At 38.9% G+C, this 17,226-nt stretch overlaps 1 protein-coding gene across 1 annotated transcript in view; it reads left to right on the top strand.

The window, feature by feature from the left end:
* LOC110288938 (dynein axonemal heavy chain 7-like) overlaps positions 1–17,226 on the top strand; it is a 326,234-nt gene that overhangs the window by 36,482 nt on the left and 272,526 nt on the right. Inside the window, exons 8-12 of the mRNA XM_085837019.1 lie at positions 1,909–1,984; positions 6,707–6,832; positions 10,037–10,156; positions 12,731–12,914; positions 13,462–13,641. Of these exons, the coding sequence (XP_085693145.1) occupies positions 1,909–1,984; positions 6,707–6,832; positions 10,037–10,156; positions 12,731–12,914; positions 13,462–13,641 (686 nt within the window). The remainder of the gene's footprint in view (positions 1–1,908; positions 1,985–6,706; positions 6,833–10,036; positions 10,157–12,730; positions 12,915–13,461; positions 13,642–17,226) is intronic.

Below are 17,226 nucleotides of genomic sequence, written 5' to 3' on the forward strand. Positions count from 1 at the left end.
TCTATAATTTTGTTGAAGATGTTTGCTGGTCCTTTGAGTTGAAAATCTTCATTCTCATCCACTCCTATTATCCGTAGGTTTGGTCTTTGGGATTTTTGTGCTTCCTCTTTAATGTCTTCTACCTGTTTACCAGTGTTCTCCTGTATTTCTTTAAGTGTGTTATTAAAGTCCTTCTTGATGTCCTATACCATAATCATGAGATATGCTTTTAGATCCGGGTCTAGCTTCTCCGGTGTGTTGTGGTGCCCTGGACTGGGCGAAGTGGGAGTGCTGGGTTCTAATGATGATGAGTGGTCTTGGTTTCTGTTAGTAAGATTCTTACGTTTACCTTTCGCCATCTGGTAATCTCTGGGGTTAGTTGTTATCATTGTCACTGTTTAAAGATTGGAGCAGAAGCTGTGTTCCACTCACCAGAAGTCTTAAGATCCTGTGGTGGGTGTTGTGGGTAGCTGGCGGTGTCAGCCGACCCTGCGCCCTAGCTACCCTGGTGCTGGTCAGACTGGAAGAGCTCTTTCTTTCTTTCTTTCTTTCTTTCTTTCTTTCTTTCTTTCTTTCTTCCTTCCTTCCTTCCTTCCTTCCTTCCTTCCTTCCTTCCTTCCTTTCTTTATTTCTTCCTTCCTTCCTTCCTTCCTTCCTTTCTTTCTTTCTTTCTTTTTTTTCTTTCTTTCCAGTTAGAGTTTCTGTGTCCTAGAACTTACTCTGTAGATCTGGCTGGCCTCAAACTCAAAAAAACTGCCTGCTTCTGCCTCCCAAATGCTGGGATTAAAGACATGTGCCACCAGTCCCCAGCTTAGAATGTGTACTTGTAAGAAAAGGTTTCCAGTTGTTTGTGATAGTTGTGATAGAGCATTCATGATGAGTGCCCCACTAAAGGCTGGTGAAATCAGAATGCATTGAGTGATTTAACCTTCCAGAGAACAGGCAGTTAAAGTATGAAAGATAACACTAAATGCAGTGAGGAGGAGACCAAAGGAAGAGAAGGTCATCTTGACTTCAGGTGCACTTTAGAATCTTCTTATCTAACTCTGCAGTTGTAGCATGGGAGGTGGGAGTGAAATAGGGTCTCCCTAAGTAGCCAAGACTGACCTTAACTTGCTATCTAGCTTAGTGTGGTTTTGAACTTGTGGTCCTCTGGCCTCTGCCTACCTAGTCCTTGGAATCCAAGTGTATAGCATTTCCAACTCCTGAATGGAGTCTTGAAACTTGAAAAATGTCTGCTAGCTAATATGTTTAGTCCAGGCAATGACACAAGCAATGGCAATCAAAGGCTGTTCTAGACTTGTGAGCCACTATGTTGGCCAAAGCCTAAGGTGCATTTGGAGAAAGAGAAAGTATCTGAATAGGACTTGAGTGCCTGTCTTTAAAGCATTTGAATGTAACAGGACAGTCTGAAGAATTTTAAGCAGGGGGCAGCAGCACATTTTTGCATTGTAGAAAGTGCATCTTGAAAAACAGGCAGGAAAATGGAGGTGCTTGTGATTGAAGACACAGCGGACAGGAGCAGAGGGAGCTTGCTCTGCTGATTTTATAATGCCTGTGTGACACTCTTATGTAGTTTCAAGTGTAAAAAGGCAATGTGTGCTTTTCCAAGGGAAGAATTTCTCCTCTTTTTGCTGACCTAAAATTTAACAAGAGTGCTTTTGATGGAATAATTATAAAGGAAATTATAATATTAAAGTCAGTTATCACTTCCAAATGAAGCAATAGGAACACATTGTTAAGAAAGAACACAGACACGGACTTGACTGACTGTTTTCCTCACAATTTTTTCTTCATAAATGTACAAATTTCTCTTTATTACAGAACTAACACAGTTTAAGTGATTAATTTGAATAGAATTATTTTTCTCAGAAATATGCTGTAATTAATCTAGGGTTATTTATCCCAACTTTTCAATTTTTTTCTTAGTTGACTTTGTTTTAAAAGATCCCAGAGAAAAAGATGATGATGGCAAGATAACTGAACTCCCACCTCACCGTGCTGAGTAAGTGAGCATGTGTCCTAATGGCATTCACTCTGTATGACAAATGATATATAACTACTGCCAGATTTTAAAGAGATCCCCTCATGCTTGTATTTCCTCATATGTGCATACATTTCTCATATATGTGCTTTAATTTATATATTTTATATTACATATTTATAAATATTATCTATATTTTTATTTATTTAAATATATTTTCTTCATAAATGCATAAATTTTTCTTTATTACAGAACTAACACAGTTTAAATGATTAATTTTAAAGGAATTACTTTTCTCAGAAATATGTATATAAGTACACATACACACACACACGGTATATATACATAGTTTTCTCAAAAGTGAGTCTGAAAGTCCCTGTCTCAAAACAAAATTATACCAACTAAACAAATGACCAAATTAAAAATCCTTTTGTGAGCCAGGTTGTCATGGCATACAACTTTAGTCATGGGACTCAGGAGGCAGAGGCAGGCAGATCTCTGAGAGTTCAAGACTAGCTTGGTCTACAGGGCAAGTTCCAGAAAAGCTGGGGATACACAGAGAAACCCTGTCTCAGGAAAACACCAAACACCAAACAAATGAAAAACTCACTCAACAAATGCACAAGATGCAACTCTTGTGGAAAGGACTTGCTATGGCCTTGTGTCTCCTTAGCATGGAGATCAGGCTTCAGATATTGAAGCATGAACATTTGGTGACAGTTTGTAAAAAATAAATAAATAAAATAAAATAAAAATATCCGCAACATTGAAAAAGACTAAATATATCCATAGAATATTTCAAGTTGTTTATGGGTTCAGAACATATGGTAAAACAAAACACTTATTGTACATTTTCCTTAAAAAGTAGAATTTAGGAATACAGCTCTTAAATATTTGAAAAATAAAACATAGATTAAAATAATCTTAATTTTCTTGACAATAGCACAAGCTTTATATGGTAAAATTCCTAGTTAAGCATGAGAAGCTGTCATCATGCTGAGGCTGGGCTGCTTATGGAGTAGAGATGGAAGCAGGGAAAGGGATAGAAACATTTCCTTCTGTTTAACTGAGGTCTGCTGTTCTGAGAGCTGATACCATGGAAAGGGAAAAAACTTAGGATGGGCAAACTGTAACCGTCAGTACAGGAGGAAGATGAAAAAAAAAAAGAAGTAATATATGTATGTGTGTGTGTGTGTGTGTGTGTGTACATATATATATGTGCGTGTATATATATGTACACACACATATATACGGTGTGTGTGTGTGTGTGTATGTGCGTGTGTCATGTCCTTCAGTTTGGTATGGAGGTACATTAGGAAGAGGGTGACAAAGCCAGAGTTCCTCAGTCAGGACATGGAAAGACAGGCAGACCCAGGAGAATGTCAGGGCAGCTTTAGGGACTCTGCTAAGGTGAAAACTATGGAAAGGAAAATATACTACCTCATTGTCTTAGTTAGGGTTGCCATTGCTGTGAAGAGATATCATAACCAAGTCATATCTTATAAAGGTAATATTTAATTGAGGCTGGCTTATGGGGTTCAGAGGTTTAGAGTCCATTATCATTATGGTAGGAAGCATGGCAATGCCCAGACAGGCGTGGTGAAGGACAACCTGAGAGTTCTACATATTCATCCAAAGAAAGCTAGGAGGAGACTGTTTTCTAGGTGGCTAGGAAAAAGGTCTCAAAGTCTGTGTCCACCATGACACACTTACTCCAAAAGGGCTACACTTACTCCAACAAGGCCGTACTTCCTAATAGTGCCACTCCCTGGGCCAAGCATTTTCAAACCACCGTACTCATCAAAGGGCTAATTACTTTCCCCCTCTTTTTAGTATGGTTTAAAGTGAGCCTGCCTTCCTAGAGGAAATTCCACTTTCTTGTGGAGTAGTTCTTTGGTGGAGTGATTGACTGTCCAGTTGTGGCTCAGTCTGAACATCTTGGTAAACTCAATCACCCATAGTATGTTGATGTCAGATTAAGGAAATGAACAAACACATTTCTCCTTAGTCTCATTTAATCAAGAGGGAGCCCAGATTTGAATTCTCTACTCTACTCTTCCTTTGTATTTTTTTCTGTTGTTGTTGCTCTGTCTTTCTGCTATGAGTGTGAACCTGTGCCTGTCTGAATATTATCTTATGATTCTGAGTGTCCCTGTCTCTTTGTCTCTGTGTGTATCCCTGCGAGCTTATCCCTAATAAAGGGCTTCCTGAATGTTGTCTTGCGACTCTCTCTCTCTCTGTCTCTCTGTCTCTGTCTCTGTCTCTGTCTCTGTCTCTCTCTGTCTCTCTCTGTCTCTCTCTCTCTCTGTCTCTCTCTCTCTGTCTCTCTCTCTCTCTCTCTCTCTCTCTCTCTCTCCCATTGCTGTGTGTCCCAAATAAAGGGCTTTTCCCCTTCTCTTTTATTAAACAATACAGAAACCATCTCGTGGGGAAAGAATGAGGGATATTTACAGGAATCTTTGTCAGGCTACTTTTTCCTCCTATTTTTATTAAATTATCATCATAATGCATATACAAGCATGTGCATTACTCCTGGGAAGAGTATGTAATTTAAGATTACAGCTATGTATTAATTTATATTGTAAAAGTTAATTACATAAGAAATCTAAGGTTTGTTTTTACATTGTTTACTTAAAAGCAGATTAAACAAATAGATTGAGCAAGCACACAGTAGGATAGCAGTCTTAAATTTAAGTGACCTTAAGGTGCATTATTATTTCTGAATGTGAGGTCCAGCAAACATTCCATTTTTGTAAGAGTTTTTGTTTCGTTTTGTTGTTTTTTCTCAATCAAAATGTGTTGCCACACAACTGAATTAACCAATTTATGCTTTTATAATGTGGGTTGTCAGCTTGGCATACTCAACCAGAGAAGTGACGCTACCTAACAGGCACTACAGAGCCCTGTCAAGGCCACTGTAGTATTCTCCCATTTGAGTAGGTGGTCATAAACTCATTGAGGAACCAGATGAAGGATCACACACTGCCTCATGTTTCTAGCATTTCTGGCCTCTAATCATGGACTTTATTTATTTATGTATTTAGGTTTAAGGCCAAAGACTACAATAAAATACAGTCATTAAACTGCTTGTCTCATTTCTATCTCCTGTCCTATCTTCTTTCTGGTACAGAGGTAACACTAACTGCCAGTTAGGGAGCTGGACAATGGAATCTGCTTTCCCTTTGTTACATGGGGTCATCATGTATGGCACTTGTGCTGCCAGTGGGCCTATGTAGGAGACTTGGAAATTATATTAGTGGTTATATTTATGCAACAACCAGATGTAGGCAAAAGAAGAAGTCTTGACTACCTAAGTCACGTGTTAAATAAAATTGATGATAAAATTATGGCCACAAAGTAGACATAATCAAGTATACAGATGCTTGAAAATACTGTAAATCAAATGTGCATTTGATATACCTGACCATGGAGTACCATAGCTTAGTGACACAGTGTGCTACAGATTCATTCATGGGTATCTTGCCAGCTGCACAGTGGGCTACCCCACAGTGCACTGCCTAGCATCTTAAAGTCAGCTCAGGAGAAAGTCAAAATCCAAATGTGTTGCTTTTCTAGGATCATAGAGCCAGAATCTCAGAAGTCCAAATATGGTAAGGATACACCACAGAGGATATCTTACATATTTGAAAACATGTAAATATATTTGAAAATATGTTTTCAAATAAGAATGGTTGTCTGTGTGTGTGTGCACATGCTTGCATGCATGATTTGTAAATGATTTGGCTTTAACCGTCAATTTGACAATTTAGAATCACCAGGATGAGAGTTCTAATAAAGAACTATCTATATCAGGTTGTATTATAAGCATATCAGTGGAGGATTGTCTTGGTTGTTCATGTATAGAAGAAAACTTAGCCCATTGTTGGTGACACCATTCTCTACATTGGGCTCTGAACTATTCAGCATGCATATATTAGCTCTTTGCTCTTGACTGTGTATGATGCAATAGCTGTTCTGAGCTTTTTCCTTTGTGACTTTCCTTCTACAATGGGTTACAATTTGGAATTGTAAATTTAAATCTTCTCTTTCCCTTATATTGCCTTTTTTCAGAGTATTATATCACAGCAACTGAAGTGAAGCTCTAGTCTCCATTTAGAAAAGCTAGCTTGCCATTGTTTGGAGTTTATCATTATACGTTATTTACATTCAAAAGTATTTAGAGACAAGAATGCCTTGTTTTTAAATATGTTAAACAAACTTCATGATTATTGTCAAGATTAAGTTAAGCTAACCACAGAGTATATATTGCAGAATATAATTACATATTTTGCAATTTCTACTACTTTTTTTTTTTTTATTCATCCTGATCACAGCCCCACCCTCCATCTCCTCCCCTGAGGCACATCTCTGCAGGGCTAGGTGCATTCTCTCCCACTGAGGCCAGACAAAGCAGAGCAGTAAGGGGAATGGGATCCATAGGCAGGTAACAGATTCAGAGACAACCCCTGCTACAGTTGTTGGGGAACCTACATGAAGACCAAGCTGCATATCTGATACATATCTGTAGGGGCATATTTTGTAATTTCTAAGAGATATTAGAACAAAAATGATTATTACTCAAATATATCCCTATTATAAAAAAATACTCTTTGTAGGGCTTAGGACTAGACATAGGACCTTGGCTGATCTAGGCAAGTGCTCTACTACTGAGTCGAATGCCCAAACCAAAGCTGCTTTTGATTTTTAGGGAAGATAATTCAGTTTTTTCTTTTTCTGTTTCAGAATAGAAGTCTTGCCAAAGCCATGGAGGAGGTCTTTCCTATCTTCATGCAGTTACATTAGGGATCACTTGAATGCAATGAACCCTACGATGCTGGCTGTGCTGGATCTGTGGCATAGCACTTTTAAGTGAGTATTTCTGGGCTTTTTGAAACTAAGAAAAGCTTGGGTTTATTTATTAGCCTGTGAGTGCTTTGCCTACAGGTATGTGTGTATAATATATGTGTGTATACTATATGTGTGTATACTATATGTGTACTATATGTGTGTATACTGTATGCTGGTGCCTGGGGAGGTCATTGGATTTCCCCAGGTCTGGAGTTAGGGTTGACTGTAAGCCTGCAGTGTTGGTTCTAGGAGATGACCTGGGTTTGTGCAATAATAGGTGCTTTTAACCACTAAGCCATCATCTATGCCCTTTTACTAATTTTTTTTAAAAAGATACATTTTTAGTCCTATCTGGTTTATTTGTTTTATTATTTTAATTGTAAATTAAAAATATACTACAAATATGAAAATGTGGTTTTAATAAATAATATGTAACATATAGAATAATAAGTGAACACTGTCTTTTACATCTAACTCATCGTACATGTCTTCTCTGTCTAATCACCGTGGGTGGTTTAAGGATACTCCTAGCTAGGGGACTTAGTGTCCATTCCTTGTTTTCAGTGACCCTTAACATTAGCCGTTGCAGTGCTCTGAACAGTTCACAAACGTGATAAACATTGCTCAAATTAACAGCCTGCACTGAAGTTCCCTGACAGCTGATGGAGAGTGTAGCCTGCCTCCCAGGAGTTTCTAGTGGGGCCTGAGCAGCTGTGGACAGGAAGGGCTTAGCAGAGGTGGATATGAAGGTTTCTTGGTTCACTTGGAACAACAAGCTTTGCCCCTTCAGCAGAAGAGGACCTGCCATGTGGCCTGGGGACTCTAACTTAACATGCTCTCTCTCAGAGACCTGTTACAAACTCACAGAAATACTCCTCTTCAGTAATATGCTGACATGGAGACATGGTTTAAACTTTACTGAAGTAACGCACATTTAGATTTCTTAAAGACAGCCTTCCTTTAGGCCCCTTAAAACCTGGGGCATCCCTGCACCTATGAGAGCTGTGATGCCACCCTTTGTGTTTCCTCCTCACAAGCCAAAGAAGTGACACACTGAACAGTTGCAGTGCTGAGGACATTTTCTACATTGTTCTGTGGTCATTTAAGCATATGCCTGCGGATGCCCCCTGTGGTGGTTTGAATATGCTTAGCCCAGGGAATGGCACTATCAGGAAGTGTGGCTTTGTTGAAGGAAGTGCACCACCATGGGGGTGGGGTTTGAAGCTCTGCTCAGTGCAGAAAAGCCAGGCTTCTCCTAGCAGCCTTCAGATCAAGATGTAGAACTCTCAGCTGCTCCCACACCATGCCTGAATTCCTGCTTTATTGCTCCTGCCTTGCTGATGATGGAGTAAAACTCTGAACCACTGAACCTGTAAGCCAGCCCCAATTAAATGTTGTCCTTTATAAGAGTTCTTGGTCATGGCATTTCTTCACAGCAGTAAAACCCAAACTAAGAGGCCCTCATATATATATCCATCCCACAGACACTTTCTATAATGGGTGATTTGTTGCAACATCTTAAAGTGTAAGTGTTTAGCAAATTTTTTTACAAATAAATGAAGATATGTTGTATTATTTCCCCCAAAAGTATCTTACAAGCATCCCCATGACTTATCTGGGATTCAGCAAGTCCTGTGTCTTTTGAAATTCATACAGGTGTAGGATTTGGGGGTTCTGGGGCCTCCTTGGCAGAGACCTTCCCCTCCCCAGGCTCCCTGCTCCTCAGGGCTTCCTTTTGAAGAATTGTTTTACTTGGTATTAGAAGTCAGCATATGCCAGCAAGATTTTGCTGACAGGACCCTGATATAGCTGTCTCTTGTGAGGCTATGCCAGTGCCTGACAAATACAGAAGTGGCTGATCACAGTCATCTATTGGATGGAACACATAGCCCCCAATGGATGAGCTAGAGAAAGTACCCAAGGAGCTGAAGGGGTCTGCAACTCTATAGGAGGATCAACAATATAAACTAAGCAGTACCCCAAGAGCTTGTGTCTCTAGCTGCATATGTAGTAGAGGATAGCCTAGTAGGCCATCAATGGAAGAAGAGGCCCTTGGTCTTGTGAAGATTAAATGCCCCAGTATAGGGGAATGCTAGGTCCAGGAAGCAGGAGTGGGTGGGTTGGGAATCAGGGTGGGGGCAGGGAGGGTATTGGGGACTTTCAGGATACCATTTGAAATCTAAATGAAGAAAATATACAATTAAAAAAAAAAAGAAGCCAGCTCTAAATGCATAAAGCTTTATCACCCTTTCAGTTCTAACCCTTCTGGTTTCTATGAAAGTCCAGTTTAAATTCTCACCAAGTTCCAGTTTCGATGCTCTTCCACTTAGCAGTGATGCTCCCCAATGTCATATTCCTGTTGAATCTATATATATTACTTTAAAATTTCAGTCACTGTTATGGTTTGGGTCTGAAAGGTCCCCTATGAGGCTCATATGTTTCAACTTCAGGCTTGTTCTCAGTTCTTCGGTATTCAGAGAAGGCTGTGGGGAAAGAGTGGATGGAGAGGGCTCTGGCCTGAGTAGATTAATCAGTTTATGAGCTCACCATTAATAGGCCTGTTGGGAAAGGAAGGAAACTCAGGAACTAAGGAGGTGTGTCTTAGCTGAAGAGTGGATCCTGGAGGCCTGCCCTCAGAGACTGTATCTTGTCCTCAGGTCCTTCACTTTCAAAAGCTCTTTGCCTTTCTCCCTTTTTCCCAGCTGCCTTGGCCTCCCTCCTCCCAGCTGCCTTGGCCTCCCTCCACCCAGCTGCCTTGGCCTTCCTCCTCCCAGCTGCATTGGCCTCCCTCCTCCCAGCTGCCTTGGCCTCCCTCCACCCAGCTGCCTTGGCCTCCCTCCACCCAGCTGCCTTGTCCCTTGGCCTCCCTCCTCCCAGCTGCCACTTGCTGAACACTTCTGTGTCATCATTGTCACTCCACCATGAAGCTCTGCTTCACCACAGACCCTGAAGCAAGAGAGCCAATTAACAGACTACGAACTGAAACTTTGGAAATCAGGAGCCAAAACAAAGCTTTCTGCCCTTGTCTTTGTCTTGCATTGTGTCACAGCAACAGAAAGCTGACTACCACAGAAAATCTCATGTTCTTGAGAGTTGAGTTTTATAGAGTACAGATTTTGATGATAAATCTAGGAATAGGGTATTTTTCAGAACAGATAATTTAGCAAAATCATAAACACCACAAACTCTTTATCTTAAATTGCTGTTTATTTTTATCTCTTCCAGGAAATTACGTCTAGTTGACATAGAAGAGTTTCACAAGCGCCAGGATGCATTAGAGCTGTCAGAATTTCAGAACATTGTCATTAAACACATGGAATCTGCCAAGGAGACACTACTTAAAACGTAACGTTTTGGACTTTCAGTAGGAATGTTTAAGTTTAGAGATGTGATTGGTGAAGTGCTTCATTTAAACAACTTCTAGAAAATTCACTTCAACAGTTTGTTGGTTTTTTTTAACATATTTCTGTCTCAGAGTCAAATTTGTCCTTAATTATCTTGGTCTGTAATGTGTCCAGATGTTGCAGACAGCAATGAGTAGAAAGAAGTTGAGATGCTTGTCACTAACAGTGGCCTTCTTATAAATGTGCTGCTATGGCCTCTGCACTGTGAGTTGGTGGATACCAGGCAAAAATATCATGCCTTAAGTCACCGCCAGGCTTTGCGTGTGTGACATCTACATGCCAGGCACAGGCTGTGCTCTCTCATGGCTTTGGGTGAGGAACATAAAATCATTTAGAGGATGACCCAGGAGGGAATGCTTATGGCTTAAAAAAGTTTGTGACTTCAGTGCTATTAGATCTATTAAAACACAATTAAATATCTCCTTGGATTGGTCCTTCAGAATGGAATAGACACATATGATAATTAATTACATAGGTGCCAGACAATTAAATAGGGACACATAGGACAATTGTCTTTAGCTTGGTCATTAATTTATTAAATATAGGACATTAAAATTAGGTCAAATTAAAATTATCTCCACACACTGGTGACTCTCCAGTCATCATGTTTTGATTTCTAATTTTGAAGCTCAATCTTTTTGTATCTATTAAGACCTATTTTCTGACTACCAGTCATTGAGATGCCTTCTGTGTCCCTTTCATCTTAATTCCCATTGCTTCTGCCATGGGCAGACCCATTTTTACTGTGTGCGTGTTTGCACACACATGCACATATGTACATGCAAGCAATCATGTGTGCTGAGAAGCCCACACATGTGCATGTGATGTTGTCCTTAGATGTCTCCAGCTTGTTTTTAGAGACAGATTTTCTGATTGGCTGAGGTTTGTGGGTTTGACTTTACTGGCTCTCTGGAAACCCCAGAGATTCTCCAGTCTCTGCCCAACCAACACTGGAGTCTGGAGTGCACTGCTTTATTGGTGTTTTAATGTGTGTTCTAGGGACTGAACTCAGGTCCTCATGGCTTACAGGGAAAGGACTTTACCAGCTAAGCTATCTTCCTAGCTGGCTGTTACCCAATATGTAGATAGCGCAGTGGTTCTCAACTTCCTAATGCTGTGACCCTTCAATACAGTTTTTCATGCTGTGGTGACCCCCTACCATAAAATTATTTTGTTTCTACTTCCTAGCTGTAATTTTGCTACTGTTATGAATAATAATAATATTAATATGCATATATGATATGCAGGATATCTGACATATGACCTCTGTGAAAGAGTCATTTGAATCTCAAAGGAGTCACAACCCACAGGTTGAGAATCATTGAGATAGACCCTTGCAAATTATAAATGACGTCTCCATTCCTGTGTTTCTGTAAATGTTTCCCTTCATTTTAGTATCTCTCATTTGTTGACAAAATAATGAATACAGCTTCTTAATTTGGTTTGAAAACTTGCATCGTGACTCTTATCTCTCTTGACCTCCCTTCTGAGCATCTTTTGACCCTCAGCTTGTAGAAACATAGCATGAGTTCTTTTAGTTTTTACTCTATTTCTACCTCTGATGCTTCTACTAGGGCTTTGGCAATTACTAAGCCTTTCTCCAAGATTTAAATGTAAAGTGTCTCTCTGTCCTTTGACTTCTAGCTATTTCCCATGACGCATCCACTGCTTTCATTATTATGAGAGAAAAAAATGATGTAGTATCTTTTTATACCTTCTGAAACACTGTGCCTAGGACATAAGTGGACTTGCAGTACATGTAAAGCAGAAGTTTATATTTAAAACTTAGATTTCTTCTGTTAGGACACACTGGTCATTTCTATCAACTATTCATTAGCCCTTATGGCAGAAAGTACCAGTGTTCTTTAATCTTGCAGTACCAACAAGGATTTTATAAGTTGAAAACGTCAGTGATTTTCAGCATGAGGTAGCTACATATGAAATTGCACCATTATTCTTTTATTACAAGGACACATGTGCCTTTGAAACTTCATTTTAAATCAGTCATTCTTTCAGTATTTCACATTAAGGGAAATTGGGAAAATAAAATCCATGATGTTTTTTTATTTGTGCCTTGTTTTTAAGCTATTGAGAAATGCTAGCATGGCATACCATGAGATTTTAACTTGGTATAAGCTAGCTCTTTGATCATTTACTCACTCTATGGCTTTAAACTAACAGACATTCCATGGGGACCATTTAAGAGCCTGGAGAGAAGTGTCCAGTAAGGTGCTCATATTTCTTCAAAAACTGCAGGAACTATAATTGCAAGGGTAGATTTATGTCTTTTAGCACACCATCATTGAGTCATTTTCTATTGGTTATGATTTAAAATTTCTTTTCCTTGGAGAAGTGAAATACTCTACCACTTAGGGCTCAGAGAGTAGATAATGTCACTTAGCAATATACCCCTTTATGAAGACCTTTGGATGTCTAGAATTTACTGTTAATGCCTAATGTAAGTGGAATAATACACTGAGGGTATTGACTTCTAAATGTCTTTTCTTCTTTCAAGGTGGTTTCCAGAAGTGCAGAATATTTATTACAAAGGCAATAAAAAAAAGCAATTGCCAACTGGCAAGAGCAGCGCCAAATTGGACTCTTTTTTCAACTGTGCTGCTACACTCATGACCTTACAGCTGCAGGACCTCATTCTCGTCTCCATGCAAGACTTTACAGACCTCATTGCCCAACCTCCTGTAAGTCCTGCTCAGCTAGCAGGTGTGCCTTTGAAAGGTGTGCCCTTTCAGAAAGGAAACTGTCAAGGTAGCTTTTCTGATGAGATAGCAGGATGGAATAGAATCTTCAGATCTATTACACTTGCATGCTAAAAAGTTAGGTCAACTTGCACAGTTTGGATAAGATTATCATCACAATGTTGAGGATTTGGGTAAATCCTTGAAGGATGAATGAGTTTTGAAGGCTTGGGTATAGCTTGCTTTGAGGAGTTCCTTTTATCTCAGGAAGGAGACTGTTTCCTACAGCATGAGCAGTGCCTTGGGATCAATGTGTTTGACCCAATAGTTAACCTCTAGGTCCGGTAAGACAGTAACAAGTAGTACCAAGGATGGCAATCACTCCTGCAGTTTTTTCAGTAGGATCTGCTCTTGTTTAAGAGTCTCAGGTACAAGAGAAAGTCCGTTCAGTGTATTTAATTGGGGCTGGCATAATTTTCATTCACAGCAATTGATCTCCACATCTCTATATCTCTATGTATACCTATGGTTATTTTATTTCATTTTACAGGAATCAATTAGAGCTTTTGAACATCCAGGTTTCATCATGAGACTGGTTCTTGATAAAGATGACATTAATTTTGAACCCGAGTTTAATGACTACATAGATATTCTTGTAAATATCTATGAAATCATGATTAAGGCTGTCAGCTTTGTGCCAAGAGTTGAGACAAAATTGTATTCCCAATGGGTAAGTAACAAGGATATTCTGATTGCTGTCCTGGAAGCTCATCCCCATCACACCTCACAGCCTATCTTAGCCTCTAGTAGATGCATCACTAGCTGCGGTTTGGAGTGCTTATTCTTAATTTTTATATTAAAAAAGAGAAAGAATAGGGTTTTTGTATATTTCTAAATGATTTCTTTTTATATGCAGTATGTACTTATCTTATATGTAACTCACGACTTGGTTTTGTTTTAGCCAATTTTATGTCAACTTGACACAAGCTAGAGTCCTCTGAGAGGAGGGAGCCCCAACTGAGAAACTACCTCCCTAATATTAGTCTTTAAAGCATTTTCCTAATTAGTGATTGATGGGCACATTTGGCCTGGTGGTCCTGGAACCTAAAAAAATGCAGACTGAGCAAGCCATGGGGAGCAGGCCAGTAAACAGCTCTCCTCTATCACTTCTGCCTTAGCTCTTGCTTCTAATTTCCTGTTCTCTTCAGTTCTTGCCCTCATGTCCTTAGATGATGGACCATGATGTGGAAGTATAAACAAAATAAACCCTTTGATCCCCAACTTGTGTCTGGTCATGGTGTTACATCATAGCAATAGAAGCCCCAACTGGACAGGTTTAGATTACTTAACATTTTGACTATAAAATTATGCATGACTATTCTTTTCTAATGAGAGACAGAAAGGAAGTGAATCTGGATGGGAGAAGAGTTGGAGGGACTGAGAGGAGTTGAGAAATGGGAAACTGTGTTCAAATTATACTGTATGAGAAAATAATCTGTGTTTAATAAAAGGGAAAAAAGAATAAAAAATAAATTATACATTGGGGAGACAATGTCCCCTTTGGCAGATACAATTTTTTTATTTTATTTTCTAGAAATTTTATTATTCTTCATACAAACAGACTTGGACAATTTTGATTGCCTTTACTAATTATTAATTATTTTTTTCTTTACATATACTAATTCTTTTCCATTCTGAATTTAGAATTCGCTAATTCTAAATTTCCATTCAGAATACCACTGTCTGTGGTCTTGGCCTGTGTGATTCTGCTCTTCCCATGGTGGCTAATACCTCTGGGTTCTTTCCTTTTTACTATGTGACAGACATAAGACCTCAGGACATCTCTGTGGCTGCTGCCCAAGTTGGCTTCTCTGGAATTTGGTAATCATTTGAAAGCCCTGGAAGGCTCAGCTTTGACTGAACAATTTTTGACTTAATGATACTTTGGACACACTGGTTCTATGCTTATCCAAGTCAGAAACTAGAATTCTGATAGTGGACTGCTAAGGCTACTATTTCTTTCTCTCTCATAGGCAAATTCCTCATCCCGTCCCTCCCCCCACCCCCAACTCCCAATTAAAAGGTTCTGTGTCCTTTAAGTTTTCTCAAGATACGTCTCCTGAGAGTGCTACTTTGCTCTACTCTGACACTTTGTCTTCTGACAGTCATACTCTGCCCCCATGTCCTCCTTGCTGGGGAGTCAACAAATCTTTGACCATAAAGATGATTGAAGTCTTCAGGCTCATGCAAGTACACAATGACCTGCTCCCATCTTGGCTACATAGCTCCCCCCACCCCCTTTACTTTGATTCCTTGGCATACATTAGAAGAACCAAATTTAGTAATTTTCTTACATATTCATGTATTCTGAAATAGTTGTTTTCTGCTTATTGGTTCTTCATATCACCACATTTCAAAGTCTGTTAAAATCTACTGCTTGCTTTGCCTTTGCATAACTCCAACTCATTTATTGCATTTATTCCTAGTATTTTACCTTTTTTTCAAGAACAGAAATTATTAAGGTAGCTTATGAAGCACACTGATATAGCAAGTTAATAAGATAAGAATTACTAAACTCTAAGTACTGATTATAATTATCTAAATAAACTCTATTGCTATGATTTTATGGTTAGAAAAGATGACTTTTATATCCCTTCCTGGTGCCTACAGTAAAGAGTGTATGCGATGAGTTTACATTAGTATGAAAATATGTAACTTAGACTTTCAAGAAGAGAATATTTGTTTTGTGTCAGATTTTTAGAGCTAAAAGATGCATGGGGCATTGTATGTGGGGTGATGGTTTTGTCAGCCTTACTTGGTCACATTTTAAAAAATAAAAATTACAGAATTCTCTATGATCACTACCCCTAGATGTCTCTAGGTGATTTGAGGTTCAGCGAGATTTTGAAATAAATTATAAGACTAGCTTGAATAAAATGATTACACGGTGTCTCAATGACCTTTGGTAGTAGATGCAGAAGCAGATTCATATTTCTGTTCATTGATATATTTGATAGGAATGGAAAATAGATTAAAATACACTTTTCTTTCCCATGGAAGGCAAACTGGTAAGGGCTGAGGCACCATGAGTGTAAACTCATAATTGTTTCATGATCTAATATGATATTCTTTGAACACCTTGATATATCACATGAAATATCATTTTTTCTTAACTCTCAATGAGCACTAATTAAATTTAATATTAGAAACTTTCTAAGGTGATTCTCAGTCTGAAAATCTAATTACATCTAGAAAAATAGCCCTATTTTAGAAATTAGACAAGCTGCTAATAAAAATGTAAAAAACAGCCTAAGATGAGTATTAATGACCTTCACAGGAGAACCCATAAATCCACCTTGCACACAGCCCATTGTGTGGGATGAAGTATTCTAAAACTGTTTTGTAGAAGAGACAATACCAAGTGCACCCTGAGCCCAAGACTGAGGGACTGATCAAGGTGGTAACATTCAGTAGTGTTCCTATAAACAATGTAGCTTTTCAGACAGCTGATCTTCTGAAGTGCCCAGTAGTAGGCATAGCAGGCAGACACCCACGGGATATCTAAGGTGGTGAGATCAATTTCCGTGTCATAGAAAGCCCACCATAGACTGATTTCTACTCATTACAGATTTAAAAATGCCTTTTTCTAGATGGCACAGCACAGATGTTTCTAGGAGTTACCATTCAGATTATAAACTATGCCAACACACGTATTGATCCTCTTATTTACAAGGGGAAGGAGTTGAATGTTGATATTCATGTACTAATTAAATTGTCCTCTTGTGCATTCTTGCTCACTGTTATTCCAACCCTGGTTGCAGAATAGGAATTTGGCAACTAGGGATCAGCATCAAAGGCCACCTAGTGAGTGGCAATCTTTCTTTGGTTTGACCTCACTTGTCTGAGGAGTGTGGTGATGGGGCTCTGCATGAGCATCTTTTTAAGAGTTAAGGCCAAAGCCAGCCTTGGAAAGCTAACACAGCAATGTTTGGACTTTTCTGTTTTGCATCCTACGTTTTATTTTTGCATGTATTTTCAAATGACCATTTGCCCAATTGTGCTGAAAAACAAAAACAAATGCAAAACAAATAAAATAAAATGTCAGGTAGCACTTATGAAAAACAAAAATTATACAAAACCTACAGTATATAACACTCTTCAGGTTGGACTGATCATATTTCTATAGATTAGAGATTAGTAAATTACAACAGCCTTTTCTTATGTATAGAAAAGGCAATATAGTAAGATTGACCCTTTCTGGGAGATAATATAGTAGGGTTAAGTTAGCTAAAGGTACGTGAAATGACACCATTTC

Source organism: Mus caroli, unplaced genomic scaffold, assembly GCF_978045245.1.
Source record: "Mus caroli unplaced genomic scaffold, Mus_caroli_1 scaffold_1, whole genome shotgun sequence".
In the NCBI taxonomy this organism is placed as follows: domain Eukaryota; kingdom Metazoa; phylum Chordata; class Mammalia; order Rodentia; family Muridae; genus Mus; species Mus caroli.